General features: G+C 36.9%; 1 protein-coding gene and 1 long non-coding RNA gene across 11 annotated transcripts in view; both read left to right on the forward strand.

The window, feature by feature from the left end:
• The window catches only part of LOC131028547 (histone deacetylase 15), a 122,311-nt gene that overhangs the window by 22,846 nt on the left and 73,758 nt on the right, over positions 1-25,707 (forward strand). For 9 of the 10 annotated variants that reach the window (XR_009102602.2, XR_009102600.2, XR_009102601.2 and 6 more), the window contains exons 4-5: positions 20,435-20,562; positions 20,772-20,847. Coding sequence is in view for 7 of the 10 variants with exons in the window: in XM_057958838.2 (XP_057814821.1) it covers positions 20,435-20,562; positions 20,772-20,847 (204 nt within the window). In the remaining 3 variants the exon portion in view is untranslated. The remainder of the gene's footprint in view (positions 1-20,434; positions 20,563-20,771; positions 20,848-25,707) is intronic. The other variant, XM_057958835.2, reaches the window with a different exon arrangement.
• On the forward strand, positions 8,029-10,746 carry LOC131028550 (uncharacterized). The gene is made up of 4 exons (XR_009102603.2): positions 8,029-8,200; positions 8,324-9,468; positions 9,613-10,260; positions 10,395-10,746. It is a non-coding gene; the product is annotated as an uncharacterized LOC131028550 (long non-coding RNA).

Genomic DNA, 25,707 nt, shown 5'->3' on the forward strand with positions numbered 1-25,707 from the left:
TACTGTACAAAATCCCAAAATCAGGAGTGCCCTTCACATATCTAAGCGCACGCTTCGCTGCAACCCAATGTTTAGCTTTTGGCACTGACATGAAGCGAGAAATATAGCTCACAGCATAACTGATGTCAGGTCTAGTGGCGGTGAGATAGATGAGGCTGCCCCCTAGTTGCCTGAATGAAGACTCATCCACTACAGGTGAATTTGATTTGGCTGATAATTTTGAGCCCTATCTCCATAGGTTTAGATGCAAGTGTACAATCTTGCATTCAAAACTTATCCAGTAGGCTCTTGGCATACTTTGACTGAGAAATGAATATGTGGCTATCAGTCTGCCAAACCTCTACACCGAGACAATAATAGAGAAGTCCCAAATCTGTCATATCAAAATGCTGAAACAAATTCTGTTTGACCTGCATGATCAGATGTGCTGCATTGCCAGTAATGATGAGATCATCAACATAGACTACTAGAAATAGAATATCATCACTAGTATGTTTGACATACAAATTGGGATCTGAAGAACTCCTCTGAAAGCCTTGATCAATCAAATACTTATCAATTTTGATGTACCATGCACAAGGAGCCTGCTTGAGGCCGTAGAGTGCTTTGACTAGTCTACATACCTGGTGTTCCTTACCGGCAACCTTGAAACTTGGAGGTTGTGTCATGTAGACTTCTTCCTGCAAATCACCATTGAGAAAGACACTCTTGACGTCCATTTGATGGATTTTCCATCCAAATTGAGTTGAGAGAGCGAGGACAAGCCTAATGGTACTAATCTTGGCTGTGGGAGTAAATGTCTCCTCATAGTCGATGCCCTCCTTTTGTGAAAACCCTTTTGCCACCAACCAAGCCTTGTACTTATCAAGGCTTCCATCAGCTTCATACTTGACTTAAACACCCATTTGCAGCCAATGGGCTTCTTTCTTGGAGGAAGATCAGACAATACCCAAGTGTTGTTTTTCAGAAGACTATGTTGCTCAGCTGCCATAACCTTTTCCCATTCAGGTACACCTTTAGCCTCTGTATATGTTTGAGGCTCATAAATACTGTGAATGCTGGCCATAAGAGCAAAATTAACTGTGTGTTGCTTGCTCCTACCTCTAACTGATCTACCTTCAATGAGCTCATTATCATGCCACTTAGGCCGGAGAGTAGAAGTACCAACATCTGCTGCAGGATGAAGATTACCTGGAATATCTGGAGCAAGCTCCTCTGGATGTGGATCTAGAAGATGCTGAGGAAAGTCAGGGGGTGCAATGTCATGCTTGGGAGATCCCACAACTTTAGAGTCAACTGAATCCCTCCCATCAGGTGGAGCTAAGGGAAGACGAACACCCATACTTGCAGCCTTTGGAGGGTGATCCTCAGTGCTCAAATCAAGAGAGGAAGGTTGAAAAGGCCCTCTTTCTTCATCAAATACTACATCTTGACTGAATATGAGGTGATTAGTGTGTATATCAATCAGCCGATATGCCTTGTGGTTGTCACCGTAGCCGATGAACATCAATTTTTGACTCTTTGGATCCAGTTTGGTGCGCTTGGCATCTGGAATCCAAACATAAGCTGGAGAGCCAAAAACTTTCAAATGACTGATTTTGGGCTTCCTGCCAGAGCAAGCTTCCTCTGGAGTCATCTTCTTAACGACCTTTGTGGGAGATCGGTTCAGAAGGCAGAGTGCAGTGAAGACCGCTTCCACTCAAAAGTGTTTTGGAACATTTCTATGCTCCAACATAGACCGAGCCATCTCAGTGATTGTACGGTTCCTGCGCTCAACAACACCGTTCTGCTGTGGGGTGTAAGGTGTGATAAGTTGATGCTTAATGCCATGTGATGCACAAAAGTTGGTGAATTGTGTAGAACAAAACTCCCCTCCATTGTCAGACCGAAGAGTGACTATCTAACAGCTAGACTCTTTTTCCACTAAGGCCTTAAACGTCTGAAACATGGTGAACACCTTTGATTTCTGCTTAAGAAAATAAACCCACATGCGTCTGCTGAAATCATCAACAAATAATTGAAAATACCTGCATCCAGTGACTGATGGAGTGTTCATGGGACCACAAATGTCTGCATGAACGAGCTGCAAGACCTTGGATGCTCTCCAAGCGTCTCCATCTAAAAACGGAGTCCTATGCTGCTTTCCAGCTTGACACGCTCCGCAAACTCCATGATTCTGAGTTTGAATCTTAGGTAATCCTACGACTAGATCCTCTCCAACCAACTGAGAGAGAGTGGACATTGAGATACCCATATCGCTGATGCCATAGAGTGCTGATGGAAGTACTCCTAGCTGCCATGGCGAGCTCGTGAGAACCAGTAGAATCAACAAGTCTATAAAGACCATGATCCTCAATACCAACTGCAACTGTAGTGCGAGTCTCCCTGTCAACAATGCTGCACTTGTGCAACCCGAAGACGACATCCAACTGTGGTGAATGCTGCATAATTTGACTGACTGACAGTAGATTGAGCTTCATACCAGGTACAAAGTATACATTGAGGAATTTCAAATCCCTCCCACCAGATGAAATCTGAACGTTGCCCTAACCGACAATAGTATACTCTTCGCCTCCACCAAAGATCATTGAATCAATGAAAGGCATGGACTTTGTAAACCAATCCTGACGATGTGTGAAATGCCAAGAGGCTCCAGAGTCAATGTACCAGGTTGATGATTGAACATTATCAGAGGAGGTTTGGGCCATGAATGCATAGAATGCAGATTACTTCTGATTAGGATGCGTGGCAGGATTGGCTTTCTGCTTGGACCCTCCCTGTTTGGATTGCTGGGATGCTATCAATTTACGGCAATCTTTCACCAAATGGCCATATATATGACAGTAGGAACATTTTAAGCTCTTCTTTTTGGAAGACTGCTGAGGTTGACCTTGACCTTGTCCTTTCTGTTGGAAGGATGGAGCTTTACCCTTGTACTTATACGAAGTTGAGGCTGTGAAAGCCTGTTCAGTGGATAAACTAGCGCTGCTTCCAAACTACTGCTTCCATCAATCCTGCTGTAGCAGCTTGTTGCAGAGATCAGGAAACTTCAAATCAACACTAGTAGAGGAGATATTGAGGGTATCAATGAAATGCTTGTAGGATCTGGGAAGGCTTTTCAGCGTGATCACTACCATATCCTCTTCCACCATGGTTTGACCTATAGCTTCCAACTGATCACGAATGTCCTTGATCTTCGTAAGATGTGCCTGGATAGATGACTTCTCATCCATCATGATAGAAAACAACATATTCTTCAGAAAGAAAGCTCGGCTCTTGTCAGATGTTTCATGAAGATCCTTCAAAAGATCCCAGATTTCTTTTGCTGTTTTACTTGAAGGCACCTGTGGGAGTTGATCATCTGTGACAGAGAGTTTGATAAGCATGACAACCTCTCGATTCTTCACATCATGTTTGTCTTGATCATCACCTGCTGTTGTAGGATGAGATTCCTTGCCCAAAACAAGCTGATCAAGGCAATGATACTCAAAGATGGTAAGCATACGCTGTTTCCAGGTGTTGTAGTTGTGGCCGTTGAACTTTTGACTGTGTTCCAACATGATGCTGGTTAATGATGCCATCACGGAAATTGAGGTTGATCGAGGTCAATTGAGTGAAAGCAAGAGACGGAAGAATCTGATTTAAAAAAAAATAGAATAGAAGCAACTGCTGAAAAAATTGAAACCCTATAGGAGAATTCTGACATGAATTCCAAGGCACGCATTTCGAGGTTTGGAAGAAACCCAAAAATTAAAATTTTCTGCAAACTTAAAACAGCATATACGGTGCCCAGAAGACAACAAAATTCTCGACATCCACAGAATTAACAGAAATTGCGAATTGTTTTTAAATTCCAAGGCAAATTTGTTGGCACAAAATTTGAGGCATGGAAAACGAGGCACCCAAAAAAATAAGAGACCAACCCAAAAAAGCCCTCGAAAAACCCATCAAGAATCTAAAAACAAAATGCAAATCCGACGGCTCAAAAATCGAGGCGTGGAAAACAATGCACCCAAAAAATAATGACGACGACCCAATTGAAGTCTCAAAAAACCCACCAAGAATCTGCAACCAGAATAAAATTTCGACTTGATCTGAAGGGTCAAAACACTAGTCGAAAATTGCAGAACCCTAGGAAAATTTTCAACTTGCAAAAAAAACCCCCCCCCCCCCCGAGGAATAGAAAAAGACCCTGCTTTTTTTTTGAAAAAAAAAACAGTTTTAAAAAAATCTCTTCAATAAAAACTTCGAAAAATTTTAATAACAAAAACTTTTGAAATTTTAATTTCCATGCTCTGATACCATGAAAATAAATTGAATGAATGATTCAATAATTTGATAATTACATTGAACGATATACACACGTATATATAGTGGTTACAAGACGATGTTCTATAATTAGAACATAACTTTAAAGTAAAAGACTAAAGAGCTAAACGCTAAATTAAGCGTGAAAGCTAAATTAAGCATAAAAGCTAATTACATAAAAAAAAGTAAATGACCATTAACCAAGGAACTAAAATTAGGTGACTAGCATAGAATTAAATATTCTAATAATAAGGGTGTGGTTAGTTGGACTATGCTTGGCTTCACACACCAAAAGGGTGTTATGAATTTCCACCCTGTGTGCGTTTAGTGTCCAAACTCTCTCCACTTTATCTGTTGAGCACATGCTTATACTGAGAGGAGGGCAGGCGGGGTTGGGTGTGAATCAATATAAGACAATCCTTTACTTAACAACCACAACAATATCAATCAGCCAAGATCTAACAATTATGCAACACAAGAACACAAGATTTACTTGGAAACCCTTGCGGGAGAAAACAATGGCAAAATATTGCTTATATAAAGCTTCTCTTACAAACTTTGTAGGCACCAACCTACAGAAGACACCAATCCCCTCTTAAATGATTTCTAGGCAAACCCATTGGAGACACCTATCCCCACTTGTAGAATTTGCAGGCACCAACCCGTTGGAGACATTAATCCCCATTTGTAGAATTTGTAGGCACCAAACCATTATAGACACCAATCTCCACAACTAAGCACCAACGTTGTAAGAGACACCAATCTCCACAACTAAGCACCAACTTTGTAAGAAACACCGATCTCTTCTATGGAGAGGCACCAGCCTCTTCTCTTCATAAGTCTGCTCAACATCTCTTCTCAATTCTGTTCAAACACTCTTCACAAGTCCACTATAATTCTGCTCACAAATCTCCTTCAGATCTGCTTATAATTTTGATTTAGATCTGCTCCAGTATGCTTCGTAAATCTGCTCAATCTTTCTCTTAGATCGCATTCACAAAATTTGCCTTGAATGATCTTCTATATTCACTTCACACACAAATCTGCCTTGATAAAATGTTTGTTGTTTATTCCTCATGAATTCCTTGTGTTTGTATGATGTATCCTTTTGGCTTTACACACTTGCTTCCTTTTTCACTCTTCACAAATCTCACACTTCTACTTGCAAATCTTATTCTTTTTATATTCTCACGTTTCTAGGAAGAGATGCATCCCTTATGAAGGATGATGTTGAAAGATGCCGTTTAGGACTATGCTCAAATCTGATTGGTTTGTTGCAAAATTGAATCTTTGACAGCGAGAATTTGTTTAAAGTTTTTTGACAATTTTGAGGTTTTATACCTTTTGGTGTTTTATGCTTGAGATTTGGAAACCAAAATGAAATATAATTGCAATGCAAGAAAGAACTAGTACTGAAATAGGAATTTAGAGATGACTGATTTTTTGACAGCAAATTATCAAACATCTAAAATCAGATATAGAAACATCAGAAGCCAGAATTGGCCTACCACTAGTGCAATGCTTGCTTGAATGGCTGCTTTATTAGCTGAAATGAGCCCAGATGCTGCTATAGCAGCTACCAATGTGTTCTAACAGCTCCAAGGAGTTTTATTCCTCTAACTAATAATTACCAAAAACAAATCTAACACAAATAGACCAATCTGCTGCTAATTCCTTCAGGCCCCCAGGAGACTTCACCAAATTTGGGCAATTTTCCCCACTGATTTGCTCATAACTCTCTCCAATTGCTTCACAAACCTGAAAGAATGATTCTAATATTTATTCCTAATGCTGACAATGAGATTTGTACAAAAAACCCAAAGGTAAACCCTTCAATTTATTTTTAATGAACTCCAGGTAAGGGAAAGTGGTACGGCTGGCATTAGTGTGTTATTTCTTGCTGTTAAAACCACCCCAAGTGCTCAGATCTGACCTTTCTCGCCTTCCTTGCAATTCTGATCCACAATCTGCATAAATTGATCCTCAATTGACCTGAAATTTGTCTTTTTCTGAGTGCTGGAGTAAGAATATTGGCTGGGGTATCGTCCAACCTGCCTGAACCAAGGGTTTTCGTCCTCAATTTGGCCACCAAGCTGCTGTATGTGCTATGGCAGAATGATGCAGAGAAAATTGAAATACAATAATCACCAAAGAATGCTCAATAATGAATCCAAAATCATACTTATGCCTTCTTCTCCCAAGTCGAACCCCTAAAGGCATCAAAATAAGATTCCAATGGAATCTTTCCTCTCCCCCATAAGTTCGATCTGCTCAAGGGTCCACATCACATTAAAATTGACCACCTTCTAATAAATTACTTTTTCACCTAGGGGATCGTGCCATGGGAAAAGTTATAAAGTCATTTATTAAAATATAAAGTAACTTATAAGTCATTTTAATTTACTTTTTCTAAATTTAGAAAAAGTAACTTTATAACTTAATATTATAAAGTTTTATTATAAAAGGCCCACCAAGGTAATATTTGTCTAAGTAAAGGTCCCCTTTGGCTAACCCATCATCTCCCAACACTATGAATTTGCTTGCGGAGATGACTAACAAGCAAAACTATGCAACTGAGTGATCACAAGAAAAATGGGGACATTACAAATGTCATTCCAAATGGACATGACTCTTCATAAACCTTAATCACTGCCTTTGTTAGCAAGCACTGCCCTTTTAAATACTCTTAATCCGTGCTCTTTATAATCGCTGTTCATAAACTTGCTACTTGCTACCTTACTAGTTCTTGATTGCTGTCTTAGTAATTACTGCCTTTTAATGATTGCTGCTACTCATTAGTTACTTGCTGCTCCTCATTAATTACTCACTGCTCTTCATAATATAATTGCTGTTTGTCATAATATATTCTATTGCATATTATACTTGGATGGTTTAATCTTTATTTATATATATCTTGGAACATATGATAAGGTGTGGTTGACCAGCATAGTATATAATAATTTTATTTATATGCGAAAATGTGGTCGGCCCAAAGATATTAAGTTTATTTTAATTTTGTATATAGCAAAGGGAGGTCAGCCAGCAATCATTTAACTCTATCTTGCATATACACCTATTAAAATGTAATAAATATTCTTCATGAAAGCCTCATATTTGGCCATCTTAATTGCTGTTTAATCTTTAATAGCCATCTCAAATATAATCTATTGCATATTAAACTCAGATGATTTAATCTTTATTTATATATATCTTGGAACATATGCCAAGATTTGGTTGACTAGCATAGAACATAGTAATTTTATTTATATGCGAAAATGTGGTTAGCCCAATGACAGATATTAAGTGGATGTTAATTTTGCATATAGCAAAGGGGGTTGGCTAGCAATCATTTAACGCTATCTTGCATATAGGCCTATTAAATGTAATAAATATTCTTCATGAAAACATCATATTCGGCCACCTTAATCGCTGTTTAATCTTTAATTGCTAGCTTATCGGGTTCGTCTCCACACCCCCCTGGTTTGGGTCTGCTCTAGCCTTGGTTCGACCAGGGTTCGAATTTCCCAGAGGGGGTTCGACCTGGTTCGAATCGAACCCGGGTGGACCAAGATCGAACCCGGGCGGACCCAGGTCAAACTCGGGTTTAGGCGGCCCAAAACGGTTTTTTTAATGCAAAATTTTAATTTTATTTGAAATCTGCCATGTAAAAAGTCAATTTTATACCCTAAAAGTGACTTCTAAAACATAATCTTGGCTCATTTCTCTTCATTTGTGTTGCAAACAAAAGTTTTTTGATAGCAGGTTGAAGAAAGGGTGAACAAAGTTTGGCTTCCAAGATCAAATAGGAGGAGTTGAAGACTGATTTTTGAAGCTTCAACAAGTGTTGCAACATCATTTCCATACATTTGCAAGCTCCCATTGGCTACAAGAGGTAGGTTTTTTAACATTTTTTTCCAACTATTTTTGTTTCACAAATTGTCAAACATGAAACATTAATTGTTTTTCATTATTTTGTTTTTGTTTTTGAATATGTTTATGTTATTTCTTGCCATAGGAACTAGAATGGCATCTACCTCTTCCTTCGTTGGCAATGAACAAACAATTACAAAACAAATAAATGATCCGAATTCTCCCTTATGGAAGTATGTTGACAATTTAAACCCACTTCCAGGAGGTGGGGGATTCCGTTGGAGATGCCAAGGATATGTTATTGAACGTAATAGTTCATATTATCGGGTTGTAGGCCATTTGTGTGGAATAAAAGGAAGAGGCGTCAAAAAATGCCCTGGAAAAGATGGTAAACCTATACCAGATGAGACAGTGATGAAATATTTTAAGGAGCATGAGGAGGCAGGAGAGAGAGAAGCCCGTAGATTGAATCAAACGCAGCAAAGAAAACAAGGGGAATGCAAGCCCCATCTAATCCCGATGTTGTAGTATAAGACCACCCCTTCTTTTCCACAAATGAACCTGAAAATGAACCACCCTTGACATGCAAAAGAACAAAGGGGCCTTTAGAAACTGCATTTCAAAATGAGAGTAGAGACATTGCTGACCAAGATATAGAAAGGTGCATTTGTGCAAATGGGTTGGCTTTCAATGTTGTTCGCTCCCCATATTGGAAGCAAATGATAAAAAGTGTTAATGAAGCTCCAAGAGGGTATAAGGGCCCAGGTTATGAGAAGGTACGTGGAACATTATTAGACAAAGAGGTGAAGAGGGTTGAAGATGCATTGAAACCCATAAGGGATTCATGGGCTGAGACAGGTGTAACAATTGTTTCAGATAGGTGGAAAGATGCTAAAAATCGTCCCTTGATCAATGTCATAGCGGTGTCCCCTAAAGGGGCAATGTTTTTGAAAGCTGTGGATTGTGAGGGCCAAGTAAAAGATGGCCAATTTATTGCAGAAATTCTCATCTCCGCCATTGAGTCAGTGGGACCCCGCAATGTTGTCCAAGTCATAACGGACAATGTAAGAAATTGTAGAGCTGCTGGTTTGTTGGTTGAGGAACGCTATGATCACATCTTTTGGACACCTTGTGCGGTCCATTCACTCAATCTTATGCTACAAAGAATTGAGACTAAAATAAAATGGATCAAAGATGTGTATGCAGAGGCTGAGGACATCCAGATGTTCATCACAAACCACCACGTCTCAAGGGATTTTTAGATCCTTTTCGAATTTGGAGCTATTGAAGGTAAGTGAAATAGTAATTTAATTTTACATTTTCTGATTTTTTTAATTTCAATGTTCATAATATCATTTTGTAAGCTATATTGTGTATTCTTCTTTAAAGTTTGGCTTTATTTTATAATCATTTTGGCATTAATTTGTGTTATAGGTTGCCGAGACCCGTTTTGCATCAAACACAATCGTCTTAAGACGACTTGTGAAAGTTAGAGTGGCACTATGCAACATGGTGATCAACAACAATTGGACTGTATGGAAGCAGAGTAGCAGTGAGAGGGTAGAAAAAATTAGAGAGAGAATATTGAATGAGAAATGATGGGAACTTGTTACATATCTCCTAAGTATCATTGAGCCCATTATGAGTATCATTGACTCAATGCTTGAAAAAATAAAGTTCACTATAAATGCAAAAGAGAATGACCCCGAGGAGAAATTCTTCAAAGAAGTGAAAGCAATTATTTTAGAGAGGTGGAATAAGATGACCATTCCTTTGCATCTTCTTGCCTATGCCTTGACACCAAAGTACTATAGCAATCAGTTTCTTGCTAAATTAGGAAGGATTCCACCATGGAGAGATCTAGAAGTATCTGATGGGTACAAGGCAACATTTCTTAGACTATATCCTGATGATGATTTGTGAGATAATGTTACAACCGAGTTCATAGAATTTGCAAATGGGAATGGTCTAAGTGTTGAGGCACTTAGTCATAGATCCAAGAAGGATGCTCATAGCTGGTGGTACTTCCATGGTGCATGCTTCCAACACCTACAACCCCTCGCTGTAAACGTTTTATCACAAGTAAGTTTAACTAATTAAAATTTATCACAAGTTTATTTATAGTTTACTTTGTCTTCATAGGTTGCTAGTAATTTTTAATTTTAATTTTATTAATGTATATTGTATAACTTTAATTGTTTACTTTGTCTTCATAGGTTGCTTGTTCATCTACTTCAGATAGAAATTGGAGCACATACTCTTTCCTTCTTTCATCCACTTAGCTAAGCGCAATAGGTTGCTATCAAAAAGAGCGGAGAATTTAGTATATGTGCATTCCAACCTACGTCTTCTTTCACACAAACAACGTGACTACACATAAGGGGAAACGAAGATGTGGGATATAGAGCCAGAGCATACTGATTTGGATGCTCCTGCTTCTCAGCTTCTTGCATTGACACTTGATGACTTGGAGGGCGAGCAAACTTATAGTGCAAGTGCAAGTGGCGTTGGCTCATCTAATGCCAATGTCAATGATAAGGAGGATGAGGAGGAGGAGTAGGAGGATAAATTAGCTGATCCATTTGATGATTAAACTTTATATTGTTGAAAGTTGAAACAATGATACTTGAATATTTTGTCATTTTGATATTAAACTTGATGTATATGATGCTGTTATGGTATGATCGTGAATGCTATGATTACAAGTTTATGTTTGTTTTGTTGTTTATATGATGCTATGTGACATGCTAATCTTAATTCATGCTTACAGGCTGCACATATATATATATATATACAATTTACATGTTTTTGTACAAACGAACCCATTTCAAAATTTTGCCGTACCGGCACACCGGTTCTTTGAACCCGAACCGGTGCTCGAACCCAAACCGGCAAGCTAGTTTAATTGCCATCTTAAATTTTTACTTGGGACAATTCTTGTAAAGTATTTTTGCGATGTGTGTATGTCTTTCTTTTCCTTTGAATCATCAATGATTTCTCTTGACCTTTCCTTCTTCCCTTGATGGCTACAATTTCCTTTGACATCATTGACAATCAATTCCAACACCATTGCTTGTTCTATTTGCAATAACTTGCCCTGATCTCTTTGCTGTTTGTCATATATGTGACTTGCCACTCTGCCTGTGCTTAGTGTTTGGACTCCCATGTGACTTGTGTTGATTTGTAGCTAGGTCGGATCCCTTCTAGAGCCGACCTACTACATAAAATGCTGAGTGGCCTGTCGGCCTTGGCATTTTGACATATCACTTTATTGTCTAAACCCTATTTAGGTCCGGCCCTATTTGGGCGATGGGTGTAACTTGTATAACTGACTGGTATATGGAACGTGTAATTAAGTGAGACTCATATTGAGTCCTACCCCAAATGAAACTTGTAATAAGCGACAATTGATGTAACTTGTGAATGGGCCTTGACCCATATTTGAAATTTAACTTGGCTCCTAAATATACAAGGCCAACCAAGGGTTATTAAGGACATAGTCACCTATATAAGCAATGTAATCTGGGCGATCAAATATACAACTTAAGCATTCATTCATTCAGCGATCTACTCCTGATTAGCAGCAAATTTCTCCTAAGTATCAGCAGTGAATTACTTCAGTTAGATCAGCGACCTATCACTTGGGCGAATTATCCAAGAACAGTGATTTCTTGGTTCAAGGCTGAGCGAATCATTCTCCAAGGTTGTAGAACTTGTCAAAGGATTGGCATATTATCCTAGTGGTGCCGGATAGATACTCAGTGACAGCAAACTGCACTTCAAGGATATTCTGATCAGATTGTCTTAGATAAGTTGTGCCCTAAATGATCTCTGTCTTGAGAAGACTAAGTTGTAATGTGCTTCTGTGTTTATTCTAATAATCTGATCTGAGATTGCTTGCTAGGTTTTTCACCTCCAAGAGGGAGGTTCTCCCAGGGTACTGTTGTGTTTTTCTTGTGTTGTTTTGTGCTGTTATGTGTTGTATTTTCAGTTTCAGTTATTTACTTTCAGTCTGATTACTAAAAATCAACAACTTGTTGCTATTCCCCTAACATTGTATGAATGCAATCTTTTGAGGTGATTTTGAGAAGCTAAACCAGGGAATTTTAATGAGAACAAAATGAACCCCTTATTATCCTGAAAGGGGAGCTGCTGATAGATGAGATAGATATGAACAGTTATGCACAAATGTTGAAATATGATAAGAGTTAGGACTAAGACAAAACAAAGAATTAGAACAAGTAAACCCATGAGAATACTTTCAGGTATCTCATTTGTGATATTTTCTAATCAATGAAGTAGAATCCTACTATCAATAGTCTTGAGTTCAATGAACTACTTACTTTACTGTACTGAAATTTTGCAAGAAATGTAGATTTGTAATCAGAATATGTCTTTTGTTCATAATCTAGTTGGAATCTCTTCTCTAAAAATAAATATTCAACAGTGGAGAAATTGTAATCCAACACACTGTGATGTATGCAAAGATTTTGTGATTCCTTAGGTTGTAAAGAGAAAAACACTCTACAAGAAAAAGAGAAAAACACAAATTTTCTGTGCTGTGAAGAGACAACTAAAGAAATGTGCGAAATGGAATTGTGAAAATGGAAAATTGTGAATATGAAATTGGATGATTAGGTTGGAGGCATTGCCTCTTTTTATATGCCTATCAAAATGTGACCTAAGGATAGGCTGACCTATAAAGGTTGTAATCATAGCAGCAAAAATGTTCGTGGAAATAAATTAGAAAACCAAAACATAAAAGAATTATTTGAAAAATGGTAAAAAATTTGTGAGAAAAAAATCAGATTTTCAAAAATGCATAAAAAAGAGAGAAAAATTGCTATTTTAAAAATACCAAGGCATTTAATTGCATAGAAACATAGAGAGCAAATAAAAATGAGAGTTTACCCCATAAATTCTAGAAATAGATTCTTTTCATTTATGTTCATATTGCTGATTACATGGCATTTCACAATGCATACTGCATAGTGCATAAATGATAACTTCATACTAATAGTTTCAAATCTTCTATTACAACCAACTTTGTAAAACATCAACCTACAAATGATGTTGAAAGTTTCAAAAAACTGAATGTAAACAATTCTTTTTCTGCTATGAAGAGATCTACACAAGAGGGCTTTAGGGTCAAAGGCTGTCTTGATTCATTCAATCACATCACCATCAATGTTGGCCTCCCTGAGGATTTCGGTATCTTCAACCTCAAATAAAGGGTTCACTTCATCATTTGTGACCACTTAGAATCTAGGTTGATCTTGTCAAGGTCAATTGGTTGGACTTCCTTGATGGTACCTGATTTTTATTATAGAGAAATTAGATTTGGAAAAGAATGATTACAATTTAAAATTGTGATTGCAGGTATTTTAGAACTCCAACTTCAAGCTCTCTCTACCTTCAAGTAGACATTGTGGTGAACTCCAAGTCAATCATTATTTTGTATTTTGGAATTTATGTTCAAAAACACTCCAAGTTTGCTTACAAGCATATTAATTGCATGGTTGGGTTCAAATGCATATCACCATTTATTGATGGTTTTTGGCTTATTTGTCAATAGAATTCTCACTATTGCATTAAAAAACACATTTTTTGAGATTATATCATGTAGGATCTAGTCAAATCTTAATACTTTTAATGCACATGTCTGCAATATACAAAAATAGTCAAAGGTTTATGGAGTTTACTTGGTTTGAAGGTCTTACTACCTTGTACGACCTTCAAATTCATTTTTTGTTGGCAAAGACTTTTCAGTGCAAGGAAGTGCATAGGAAATCTTGTCACTCTTGGCCCGAAGTGGTTCCTTGCTTTTTGTGAAGCTATGAATGATACACAACACCCTCGTGATTGTAGAAGAATTTGGTAATAGTGTAGGCCTATTGGAATACCTTTTTAACCTATGCAATTTTTCCAATGCCCTCTAGGGGTAGATCAAGGTAGCGTGCTACACGTGGGCTAATAAACAAAGGGATAATTGCCAGTTAGGTTTCTCTTAGTGGCAACATCATCAACAACAGTGTCTATAATGGATTGAACCACATTTTGTGGGCCTACATCTATGATCACCTTGTGAAACATTTTGAATAGTTGTACCCTATTTGATGCATCCATGGATTTTAGAAAGATTGTGTCAAGATCACATGGGACAAGGAAATCAATGAGAGTTTAGTTCCTTCTATTCGTCCAACCATTTGATATTATGGTGCATCTAGTTTTTGCTTACTTTAATTGATGTTTGGCGACATTGGTAATGTCATTTATTGTGTCATTAAACTTCTCAACCCTCAGTCTTTTGTATGATAGGGCACTGAACCTAGGGCTTGCAGTTTTAATAGCATTCACCATGTCTCGCAAGTATGGAGACTTGGCAACATTTAGCAATGGGCTTGATTATAATCTTTCAATGGTCTTTTTTTGCCCGTTAATGGACATTCGTCGTCCATGTTGTACTTCTCAAAGTGGATTATGATTTTTATGAATGAGAGGTGCAAAAAATGCAATAATGTTTCCTCTACATGTGTGTGGGTTGAGCGTTGTAGAACTAGGTGTTGATCGAGACCCCTATCATAGACTGTCATGGTAGTTGCTTCTCATCCAAATGATGAGCCTTGGCAATTGAAGAATTAGAACCCACTTCTATGATTTTTATGAATGAGAGGTGCAAAAAATGCAATAATGTTTCCTCTACATGTGTGTGTTGAGCGTTGTAGAACTAGGTGTTGATCGAGACCCCTATCATAGACTGTCATGGTAGTTGCTTCTCATCCAAATGATGAGCCTTGGCAATTGAAGAATTAGAACCCACTTCTATAGTTATTTGTGCATTTTTGGCCGCTCTATCAGAAAATAGACAAAGAGATATTTGCTCTTGATGTGTGACGTTTATAGGTTTCTCTTTGCAAGGAACTACAGCATGCCCCAAATTCTTTGACAAATGCCATTTCAAGTGGTGTATGCTTCCATTGTAAACAGGCCTACAAAAATTGCATTTCACCTTGTCTGTACTTGAGATTGACATGTCATATGCCCATGCATAGTCTCTCTTAAGTGGCTTGTTGACGAAATCTGCAAAAAATAATCTGAGTTCAGCCTTTCATATGTTTAGAGGTAATAGGTTTTTCCCTATGAGTCCTAGAACAAACCCTTATTGCTCCATCCTTTCTTTCAAATTTTCAATATACCTATATCCCCAATGGTAAACTACATAATATAATACACCTCCTATATACACAAAGGTATGTAGAAGAGTGATGACATGGAAGAGCAATCCTCTCAAAATATCGAATTTATCAATATACCAAACCTTTTGATATACCTCATCTCTCTATATCCAAGGCCACATGGAAGAGTAATGATATGTGGAAGAGTGATGTAGTGAGAGTAGAGTGGCCCTGAAAGATATAGCATACGAAATGTCTTAGGTCTATCTAGTGGTATACTTGCGCACAAGATGTAGTCCAGACCACATAGGCATAGTCCTTTGTTTGACTCTATGATCCCCTTTGTGCTAGATTTACAACCAAATGATAGATCATTGGAAGAATAAAGAGAAGAGAGAAGCATAATAAGAGAAGATAACAATAGGGAAAAGTATTAATAATCTCCATATAATGCCAACCTCTATAGCCTCCAAATATATCTTTAGGGTATCACTGCATAGGATACAAGAGGGTTATCTTTCCAAATGTTGTGTTTGGTGCACCAGAGGGGTTTAAGGAATCTTGCTGTTGTTGCTGCTATGTATATTGGACTTCCTATAAATGTTAGTAATTTTCAACAAAATAAATTTAAACATATACTATTTTAGACAATTGCTAAAATGGAACCCTAACCCTTACCCTAAATGTTGAAAAGATTGAGCAGGTTGGGTTAGGATTTTTTTAGCTGCAACCCTTAACCTAGCTGCTGAAAAATTCAGCATTTAGGGTTATGCTTAGGTTTTTTGGCTGAAAATCCCTCGTTAACTCCAAATGCTGAAAGAACAGAATTAAAAATTCAGTGTTTAGGGTCAGGGTTGGGTCTCTTTTGCTGACAACAAAAGACCAAGAGTCTGATCCAAGATTTTGAAAGACCCTTAACCTAAATGCTTTTTAGAGTTTAGGGTTAGTTTTAGGGTATATTTATAATGTTTATTTTTTAAACATAAAAGGGGAATTAAAGAAAGGTGTAGTACCTGAAGAATGAAGTCAAACTAGTGTAGCATGTAACCCTGCTTTGAGACCTAAAGCTCCAAAAATCTTGGAAAACTGCTTGAAAGCAGCTTTGTTGTGAAAAACAAATCCTGCAAATAAGAAAAAAATGGTTAAATATTTTATTTTTATTTATTATATAGGGATAAAGTTGGTTGACCATTTTTTTGGCAAATTGTCAATGGAAATCATGAATTATTCATTTTCAGATGGTTTTTTTGCGATTAAATCATGATAACTTGTGAAAAACTCAGCAACAGATTGGCTCACCTGATTTATTCTAAACAACTGCAATTTTTGAAATTAAATTATCATCATCTAGACTTGTTTGCACTTTATTGCGATTTCTCATTATTTTTTGGCATGTATTGTAACCATGGTACTGTAATGTCCCCTAATAAATTCTAGTTTAAGTTCAATTAGAATATTATATTAATTATCCATTTCATTAATATAAATTAATTAATAATTAAATAAATTATGCTAAGGTTAATTATTTTATATTAGTATTTCTTCACTAATATAAAGTAATTAATAAGCCAATAAACTATTGTTTATTTTGAAATGGAATAAGTTTCGGGTTGGTTTCCAAACAGTTCCTCACGGAACAGATTCCTTTCTAAATTCATTTTAAATGGAGGCACTGTTGGAAATGAGATATAGGGGAAAATATCATTAGATTTAATAATTGGAAGAGAGTTCATATTCATCTCTGTAGTTTCCGATAAGAAATACAGAGTATTCCTTTCGTCAATAATAATTGGCCTATTGGAATTTTCCTATTGCTATTATATCCATGGCGGAATCGAAACAGAGGAAGTAACGGCACGAACAGGTTTGGAATGGTATAATCCTGTCATTCTTCAAGCGCGGAGGTATCACGTTGCTTATCTGCCAATATACGAACTGTCTGGGAGGTATCGGGTTGTTTATTAGCTAGTATACAAACACGAAGGTATCGCGTTGCTTGTGTCGTGTTCGCTAAGATCACGAGCCATTGCAAAGACAGTTCGAAACACGAAGAATTGCGGGTCTGTTCTAACATCATCGGGAGGCTAAGGCATGTCTTGTCTATTCAACACGGTAAACTACAAACCCGATATCGGGACTTAATTCATATACTGTGCAAACCGTGGAGAAATTGTCTTGCGTCTGTGATTGCTTGCTGTGAATGCTTCAGTGTTTCCGGAAAGAGCCGTTTCAGTGTATTAATTTGAGTCAACACTGAATTGCCAATTTGGCTGTGAACGCTTCAGGTGCACAAATATTAAAATCTTACCAGTTGCAAACTGCATATTCATTTCCTTTCATTTGCAGAATTAGGAACATTATTTGAAATGATCAATAATCATTCCCCTATTATATCGAACAAGTATAAATTTGCTGTGAATTAAGCAAGAGGAAGGATGCAATTAAAACAGAACGGTGTGATGAAATTTCCAGAAATTCAAAGATTCAATATCCTTATGTTTTATTAGCAATCTTTTGCTTGATCTGTGATATTTCTTTTCCTTGCAAATAAATTCAGTTAAGGAATTTTACAGGTACTCATTTGAATACATATAATATAAATTACCCAAAGGTATGCCACCACATTGGTAACTTAATGTTCTTCACGAGATGGGTTACATTGTAATTGTCCATTCACTAGAATTCACCATATGGCTAATTTGGCATTGTGCAAGGGCTTAGACATGATGAATCTGTTTTAAGAATGGGTATCCAAGCATATATTTTGATTAGATAGAGCCGATGGGTGCTAGATTGTGAATTGGATGAGAAGAGCACCGGCAAATACTTTTAAGTCCAATAGAGGGTAATAACAGGTTTCAGCATGCCTAACAAGGTATGGTATTGGTATTCAAGTGAGGCAATGTGAAGATTAAATTATACATAAAGATATAAAATAGTAGAAAACATATTAGTGATGATGATCATTGAAAACACTAAATGCACTTAATAAATTATAATAAAATGTAAAACGACACATTTATTACAATTAAAAATGCATATTGATCAATGCCTGAACTCTAATCGTACATATTTGATGTATAAATGAAATCAAACTATGTGTAACCTAAAATATGAATTGGTTAGGGTTTTGAAGGCTTTATATGATGTTCACTCTTACTTTTTTGGATTATTCCTTTTGAAGTTTTCTTTTGGATGAGTTGTTAGATGTCTGAGAAGCACACCCCAGGTTCAAATTGTCTTAAATGCAGTCAACATATGTTTGGGTTCATATTGGGTGCAGCTTGAAATAGTTTGTTTGTGTGTGCTCACCCAGCAATGTATATATCCTTAGAAATTAGAATTATAGGTGACCTTGGTAATAGGCATTCAATGATGTCCTAACTGGAAGTTCTTTACAATAAGGTCATTCAGTGGCTTTTTTCATACCAAAACATCTTTTAGTGATGGTATGAAATGGATTCCTGGATTATTAGAGGTACTAATAATCTAGGAAGCTGTCACTTTAAGGGTGAGGGGTCTATAAGAGATCCCAAGGGCTGATTTGTGCCAGTCCTCTAAATATCTCTTTTGAGAGTCACTAAGCTGCTTCTCTCTGATGACAGAGGCATTTTATTTTTGTTCATTTGCGGTTCAACGCCACAGGCTACTGGGGCAGGTTCACATTACTAGTTTAATGAATTTATCTTTATCTCTGGAGGTCTTTTGGTCATGGATGTTACTAGAGGTTCCAGGTAAGTACACTAGGGGTTTTATCATACTTTCAGGGTTTTCCACCTAAACTCTCATAGCTTGAGTAAATCTCTTTGACTTATTATAAATGATGATGCTGTTTGCCCTGCTCAAAGCATTGATACAGGTGCTTGCAAATTTCCATCTCTGACCTTGGTCTCCTGCATTGGTCTTCATCATCTCCCTCTTTCACTGAGGGCTTTTTTAATTTATATTTGTATTTAGATCTTATGGGCTTCTCTTTTGCACTTCATTCAGGGTTTACCTGCTGTGGGTTTAATCCCTTTAGTTATGCTTTTCATTGTATCAAAGTTTAGTTTTTTTTTCAGATTTTACAGTTCTTTAAACCCTACTTATATGATTTTGTAACTGGCCGTGCTTTCAATTCCCATTGAACTACCCTAATCATTCCTAACCATTAATTTGTTTTTTCTCTTTCTTTATCAGATCACATTGAGTTACAAATTGTGAGCATATATGTAAGAGATATTCATATACAGCCTTATCAGACAAAACATATATTTATATTAATTTTGGGTAATGCAAAATGTGGTAATGAAATCGTAAGTGTGAGCGATGGGATGATAATATCACTTAAGATGACATTAGAGAAATTTAATGCTATAAACAAAATACCACATTATTTATAAGGAAGCAAAGATGCTTGATACTTAGGTAATTCTAAATAAAAGATAATATTTATATAACTGTAAGGTGAACACAGTATTGTATGTCATCATATAGTTTCAGTATTAAAAAAAGGAACTTTATTTCAAAATTTTTCTCGTCAAAATTACAGCCATATAATTACTCTATGCATATGTTCCTGTATGGTAACCTGAATACAATACAAGTTTTGATGGGTATCAATTCACGTGTATAGAATGAACACAAAAACAAATTTTAAGCATTTTGGGCAATCTATGATTCTATGAGTAGACACAGCTTTGTACCAAAACATGGGTTATTGTGAATTTTTCAATTTCAGCATGTATTATGTGCAAAATATTGGCATGCTTTTCAAAGACATCTCTTGCTTTTCTCACCCAGTCTACGCTCCAAAATTTCTGCAATTCTCAGTCTCTCATTTTACGCAAATTGTATGTACTCAATTTATTTAGCCAGGTCTCATTTAAACATGGTACTGATATTTTTTCATGTTATTATTTTCAGCCTTTATACTTTATCTTTCATATCCGTTTACTACAATGTCAATTTTATGGATAATATGCACGTTTAAAATTGCACGTGGGCTATGCTCTTATTATTTCTTCGTTTGAGAACTGCTTTTTGAATCCCTTGTTTGTGTTGTTTTTGCTTGACTATGATGTGTGTGATATCATTATCAGCAGAAAGTAAAAATGATGCTGTTACTTTGCCATCTCCCACACCATCTATGCTTGAGGAGTCGAGCACATCATCTTTTCATAAACGGACAGCAATTGGATTTGATGAGCGGATGATGCTTCACTCAGAAGTGAGCATGTTGTTTTAGATTTCATTTTGAACACTTTCAGAAATTCACTTTATTGTATGTTTCCTTCAAAACATGTTGATATTTTAATTCATGTCGAAAGATAAATGTGTTTCTTGTTCTATTGTATGTTAGCTGTATCCAACGGCATGTCAATGAACTATATTTTCCTTTGGGAAATTCATGAACAGGTTTGTTGTTAAATGAAACAGATTAAGATGAAGTCACATCCTCATCCAGAAAGGCCTGATCGTCTTCAAGCAATCATTGCAAGTCTCACAGCTTCTGGTAAGTGCATGTTCTTGGGAGTTAGGTCTGTATTGATGTTGTTATAGAGTTGCATGAAAGAGAACTTCACCTTGTTAGAAGCATTGATATATTAAAATTTCCTGCTCTGGAAATGTGTGTGTGCACTGCCACATTAGTACAATCTCTCTCTCTCTCCAACTTTTCTTTTCTGAATTCCTTGCATGGATAGCTTTAGAGTGGTGACATGGCAGTGATCCAGTTAATGTGTCTTGAGGCAAAGAGATGCTACCAATTGTCAGGAAAATTGAGTTTTAATTACATTGTTAACCTTGTTATGGAATAAAATAGGTCTGCCAAAAGCAATATTTTATACACTAACAGTCAGATTTGCATTTGAAGTATGTTTTTCAATATCACCATATTTCTTCTGGCATTTCATATGGCAAGACTATTGGGTTTGGGTTCTCTATACTGCAGGTTCATGAAGTTTGAAATTTAGACCACAGTCCATGCTAGTTCTGAGACAAAATAAATTATAAGGGGAGAAAGTGAAGTTGCATATATATTAATGCCCTGAAGTATTACCTGAAGCATCATCCATATAAATACTTATAATCTAGATTGCTTTGATTACACAAGGTTGCAAACATAAGACATAAATGTATAGCCTGCCTCGAAGAAACCACATATGCCCTAGATTTCAGCATTTTTTGCACGTTTAGGCAAATTTTATGTAATGTTTAGTTTGGAACCATAGGATAGGTGCATGGTAATTATTTGATCATTCATTGTAATCATGAATCTCAATGACATGACCATTTCAGTCCATGATTTGTAATTGTGCTGCCATCCAAAATATGGTAGGATATTAATAGCAGAGGCATTGCATTTGGTTACAAAGGAACCAAGGAAGTACTCTCTAGGACTAGGTAAGCTTTGGACTATATTGACGATGTGGTTTTGCTTCTCGTTGACATTGTGGCTTGCTTTTTCTTGATAACTTGGATTTACTCCTTTCTGATCACCCCCTCGGTCATAGGGATGGACATTTAATTGCTATAAATTAACTTATAATGATTTGTTATATTATCTTTGTACCTGATTATGTATTTATTACTTGCTGGCTTGTGGGTAGTTGTTAGGAGTTGGATGCAAGTGCTTGTTGATGGTTGTGTAATATTTGTCCATGACCGGGTGCTTTAAATAGGCTTGTTGTTGTTAGGGAAGGCAATCTGATTTGGTACATGATCCTCCTTGGTCTACAATTAGATTGATCTGCTGCAGTTTGTAGAAGATAAGGATCTGCCTGAGCCCTCAGATCTAGAAGAGTTAAAGCAGTTCAAGAAGAATGCTCTTAGGGCCAAGAAGTTTCTAATTGATTCTGCAAAGGATCATCTTGTCCCAATCATCTCCAAGTTGCCTTCAGCTAGAGAGATGTTCAAACACTTGGGAATGTATGAGATCAACAACATCAGCTGGGCACTTACTTTAAGGCAGCAACTACTTCAAGTCAAGATGGGTAAGGGAGATTCAGTAATCTCTTTCTTCATGAAAATTTCAGAATTGAAGGATCAACTCAGTTCCATTGGAAATGAAGTTGTGGACAAGGACATTCTCATGATTGCACTAAATGGACTTCCTGATTCTTGGGATCCATTCATTTAAATCATAAGCGGAAGATCTGAATTTTCCACATTAGATCGCCTTCGGTTTGATTGCATTCAAGATGAATCTCGCTTAGTTGCAAGAGGAATGCTCAAGGGCACTCATGGAGATGACCATCACATGCTTGCATCTCAATGTGTCAAAAGGAAGGGTGGTCATTGGAAGAAGAACAACTTCAAAAGAAATAGAGATTTCAGACCTCCTGCTGCTCACGATTCAAGGAAGAAGCCAAGGGATCTTTCACGTATCCATTGCTTCAGATGTGATAAGTTTGGATACTATGCTAAGGAATGTCAGAATCTGCCCAAGCAAGGAGAAGCGAACCGGAATGAAGTTGCAGATTCAAAGGATAACGAAGACTTCCTCTTCATTTCTGCCTTATCCAACAATGTGCCAACTGACAGCAACACTTGGTTGATAGACAATGGTGCATCCAAGCATATCACGGGGTATCGGGAGTACCTCTCAGACTTAATGGAGAAAGAGTCCAACCTTCATGTGGTAATTGGTGATGATGCTCGGTATTCGGTAAGAGGTTTTGGTAATACTTCTTTAAATTTGGAATTTGGTATCTCCTTGCATCTTAGTGATACTTTATTTGTTCCTGGAATTAAAAGAAATTTAATCTCCATTTCCGCCCTAGAAGATAAAGCTTATCAAGTAGCATTTTTAGAGGGTAGAGTACTTGCATGGCCTAAGAAATCTAGTTTAAAATCTGCTCGTGTTATTGGAAATAGATATGATAGTTTGTATAAGCTTTCAACTCACCCTGTTCAAGCACTCATTCATGAGGTTCCCGAATCTAGCGATCTATGGCACAAAAGGCTTGGTCACCTTCACTTCCAGGCACTTCCTTCACTTGAAAAGATAGTTAAAGGTATGCCTAAACTTAGTCATTTTAATGATGATACTTGCAAAGGTTGTGCATTAGGTAAGAACACTCAAAGACCATTTCATAAAAGTGAAAGTAGAGCCAAGGAAAAATTGGCACTTGTTCATTCTGACTTATGTGGACCTATGTCAGTTCCTTCTCCCAATGGATTTCTATATTATGTTACATTCATAGACGATTTTTCTAGAAAGACTTGGATTTATTTTCTGAAAAGAAAAGAATCTGATGAAGTACTAAGTAGGTTCAAATAATTTAAAGCCTTAGCTGAGAATATGTTTGGTAAAAGAATCGAAGTGTTAAGATCTGATAATGGAGGTGAATACACCTCAGGTAGCTTTCATGATTTTTGTGTAGAGACATGAATTAAGAGGTAGTTCTGTATTCCTTACAATCCTCAGCAAAATGGAGTAGCTGAAAGGAAGAATAGATTCATTGTTGAAGCTGCTAAAGCCATGATTCATGATCAGGATCTTCAAATCTTCTTATGGGCAGAGGCTTCCAAAACTACAGTATATATTCAGAATAGATGTCCTCATCAAGTATTGAAGAACATGACTCTTGAAGAAGCCTTCCCTGGAGTCGAACTAGACATCAGTCACCTAAGGATTTTTGGAAGTCTTGTCTATGTTCATGTTCCAAAGGAAAAGAGAACTAAGCTAGAACAATCTGGGAAGAAAGACATACTTGTTGGATACAGTGAGACTTCCAAAGCTTTCCGCATCTACATTCCAGGACAAAGGTATATTGAGGTAAGTAGAGATGTGACTTTTGAAGAGAATATTGCTTTTAAGAAATCTAAAGGTCATCTTGCTAACAACGATAAGGAAATTGTTGATAATCAAAATATGGATATTGATACTAACCCTAAGATTCAGAGAGAGTCCCCTGAGATTCAGAGGGAGCCTATTGAGCATCCTCAACACATTGATTGTAGTGATCCATCTTAGTCCTTGGATCCAACTGATGGACCTAGAGATATTGCAGTTAGCAAGAAAATACCACTTTGGGTTAGGAGCACAATTCAGGAAGCAAAAAAGTGTGCAGCTCCCCAAGGAACATTTAGAGAAAGCCGAAGACCTCAGAAATTCTCAAACTATGTTGCAATGATGTGCAATATAATTGAGACTAAACCATCAAGCATAGAAGAAGCTATGAACCAACAAACATGGAAACAAGCTATGGACAAAGAGTATCAATCCATCATCAACAATAATGTCTGGGATATTGTGCCTAGACCTAAAGTAAGTCTATTGTTTCTTCTAAATGGTTGTTTAAAATTAAACATGCTGCTGATGGTAGTATTGAGAAATATAAAGCTAGATTTGTTGCGCGTGGTTTTTCTCAAAAGGAAGGTATAGATTATGAGGAAACATTTGCTCCTGTTGCTAGACATACTTCTATTAGAACTATTACAGCTATTGCTGCAGCTAAAGGTTGAAAGTTACATCAGATGGATGTAAAGACAACCTTCCTTAATGGTGTCATTGAGGAAGAAGTTTATGCTGAGCAACCAAAAGGTTATGAGATTCATAGCAAAGAATCTCATGTGTGCAAATTATAGAAAACTCTTTATGGCCTCAAGCAAGCCCCTCGAGCTTGGCATGAAAGAATTGATAAGTATTTAGTAAGTCTAGGATTCTGTAAGAATGATGCTAATCCTAACCTTTACTTTAAAGTATTTGGTAATGAAATGCCAATTCTGGTTTTATATGTGGATGATTTATTTCTAACTGGTGAAGATAGTCTCATCATTAGATGTAAGAAAGAATTAGCTACTGAATTTGAAATGAAGGATCTAGGTCTAATCCATTACTTTCTAGGGTTAGAAGTGTGGCAAAGACCTAATGAAATCATTCTAAGTCAAGGAAAATATACGGTTGATCATAGTTGAAAATCTTGGACTTGCCACGGACTTGGCAAACCAAAAATTTGGACTTGGACTCAAACTCGTGAAAGACTTGCGAAAGACTCGGCAAGGACTTTGCAAAAAAAGCAAACCGTTGTTTTACAAAAAAACATAAAGAAATTAATGCATTTAGAGAACATAAGAGCCATAATTGAAACATTACACATGTCATATGATCAACAAACGTGCAATATTTGAAATTTCATCATTCATACTCATAGTTTCAAACTTTCAACTCTAAAATGTATAATACCAAGATTTCTTCAATGCTAATTATGTTGTTATATGGAGCCTAATCAGACTCGGAGGTTAAATTTTCCCTACTTCCATCAGCGTAGTTTCCCCCTATATTTTTTGACGAGGGTTTGGGGGCAGCGCCCCCAAGTTGGGGTTAAGGGGTAGCGCCCCTTGCGCGTTACCCCTTAACCCCCAAAAA

This window comes from Cryptomeria japonica, chromosome 8 (assembly GCF_030272615.1).
Source record: "Cryptomeria japonica chromosome 8, Sugi_1.0, whole genome shotgun sequence".
NCBI lineage: Eukaryota > Viridiplantae > Streptophyta > Pinopsida > Cupressales > Cupressaceae > Cryptomeria > Cryptomeria japonica.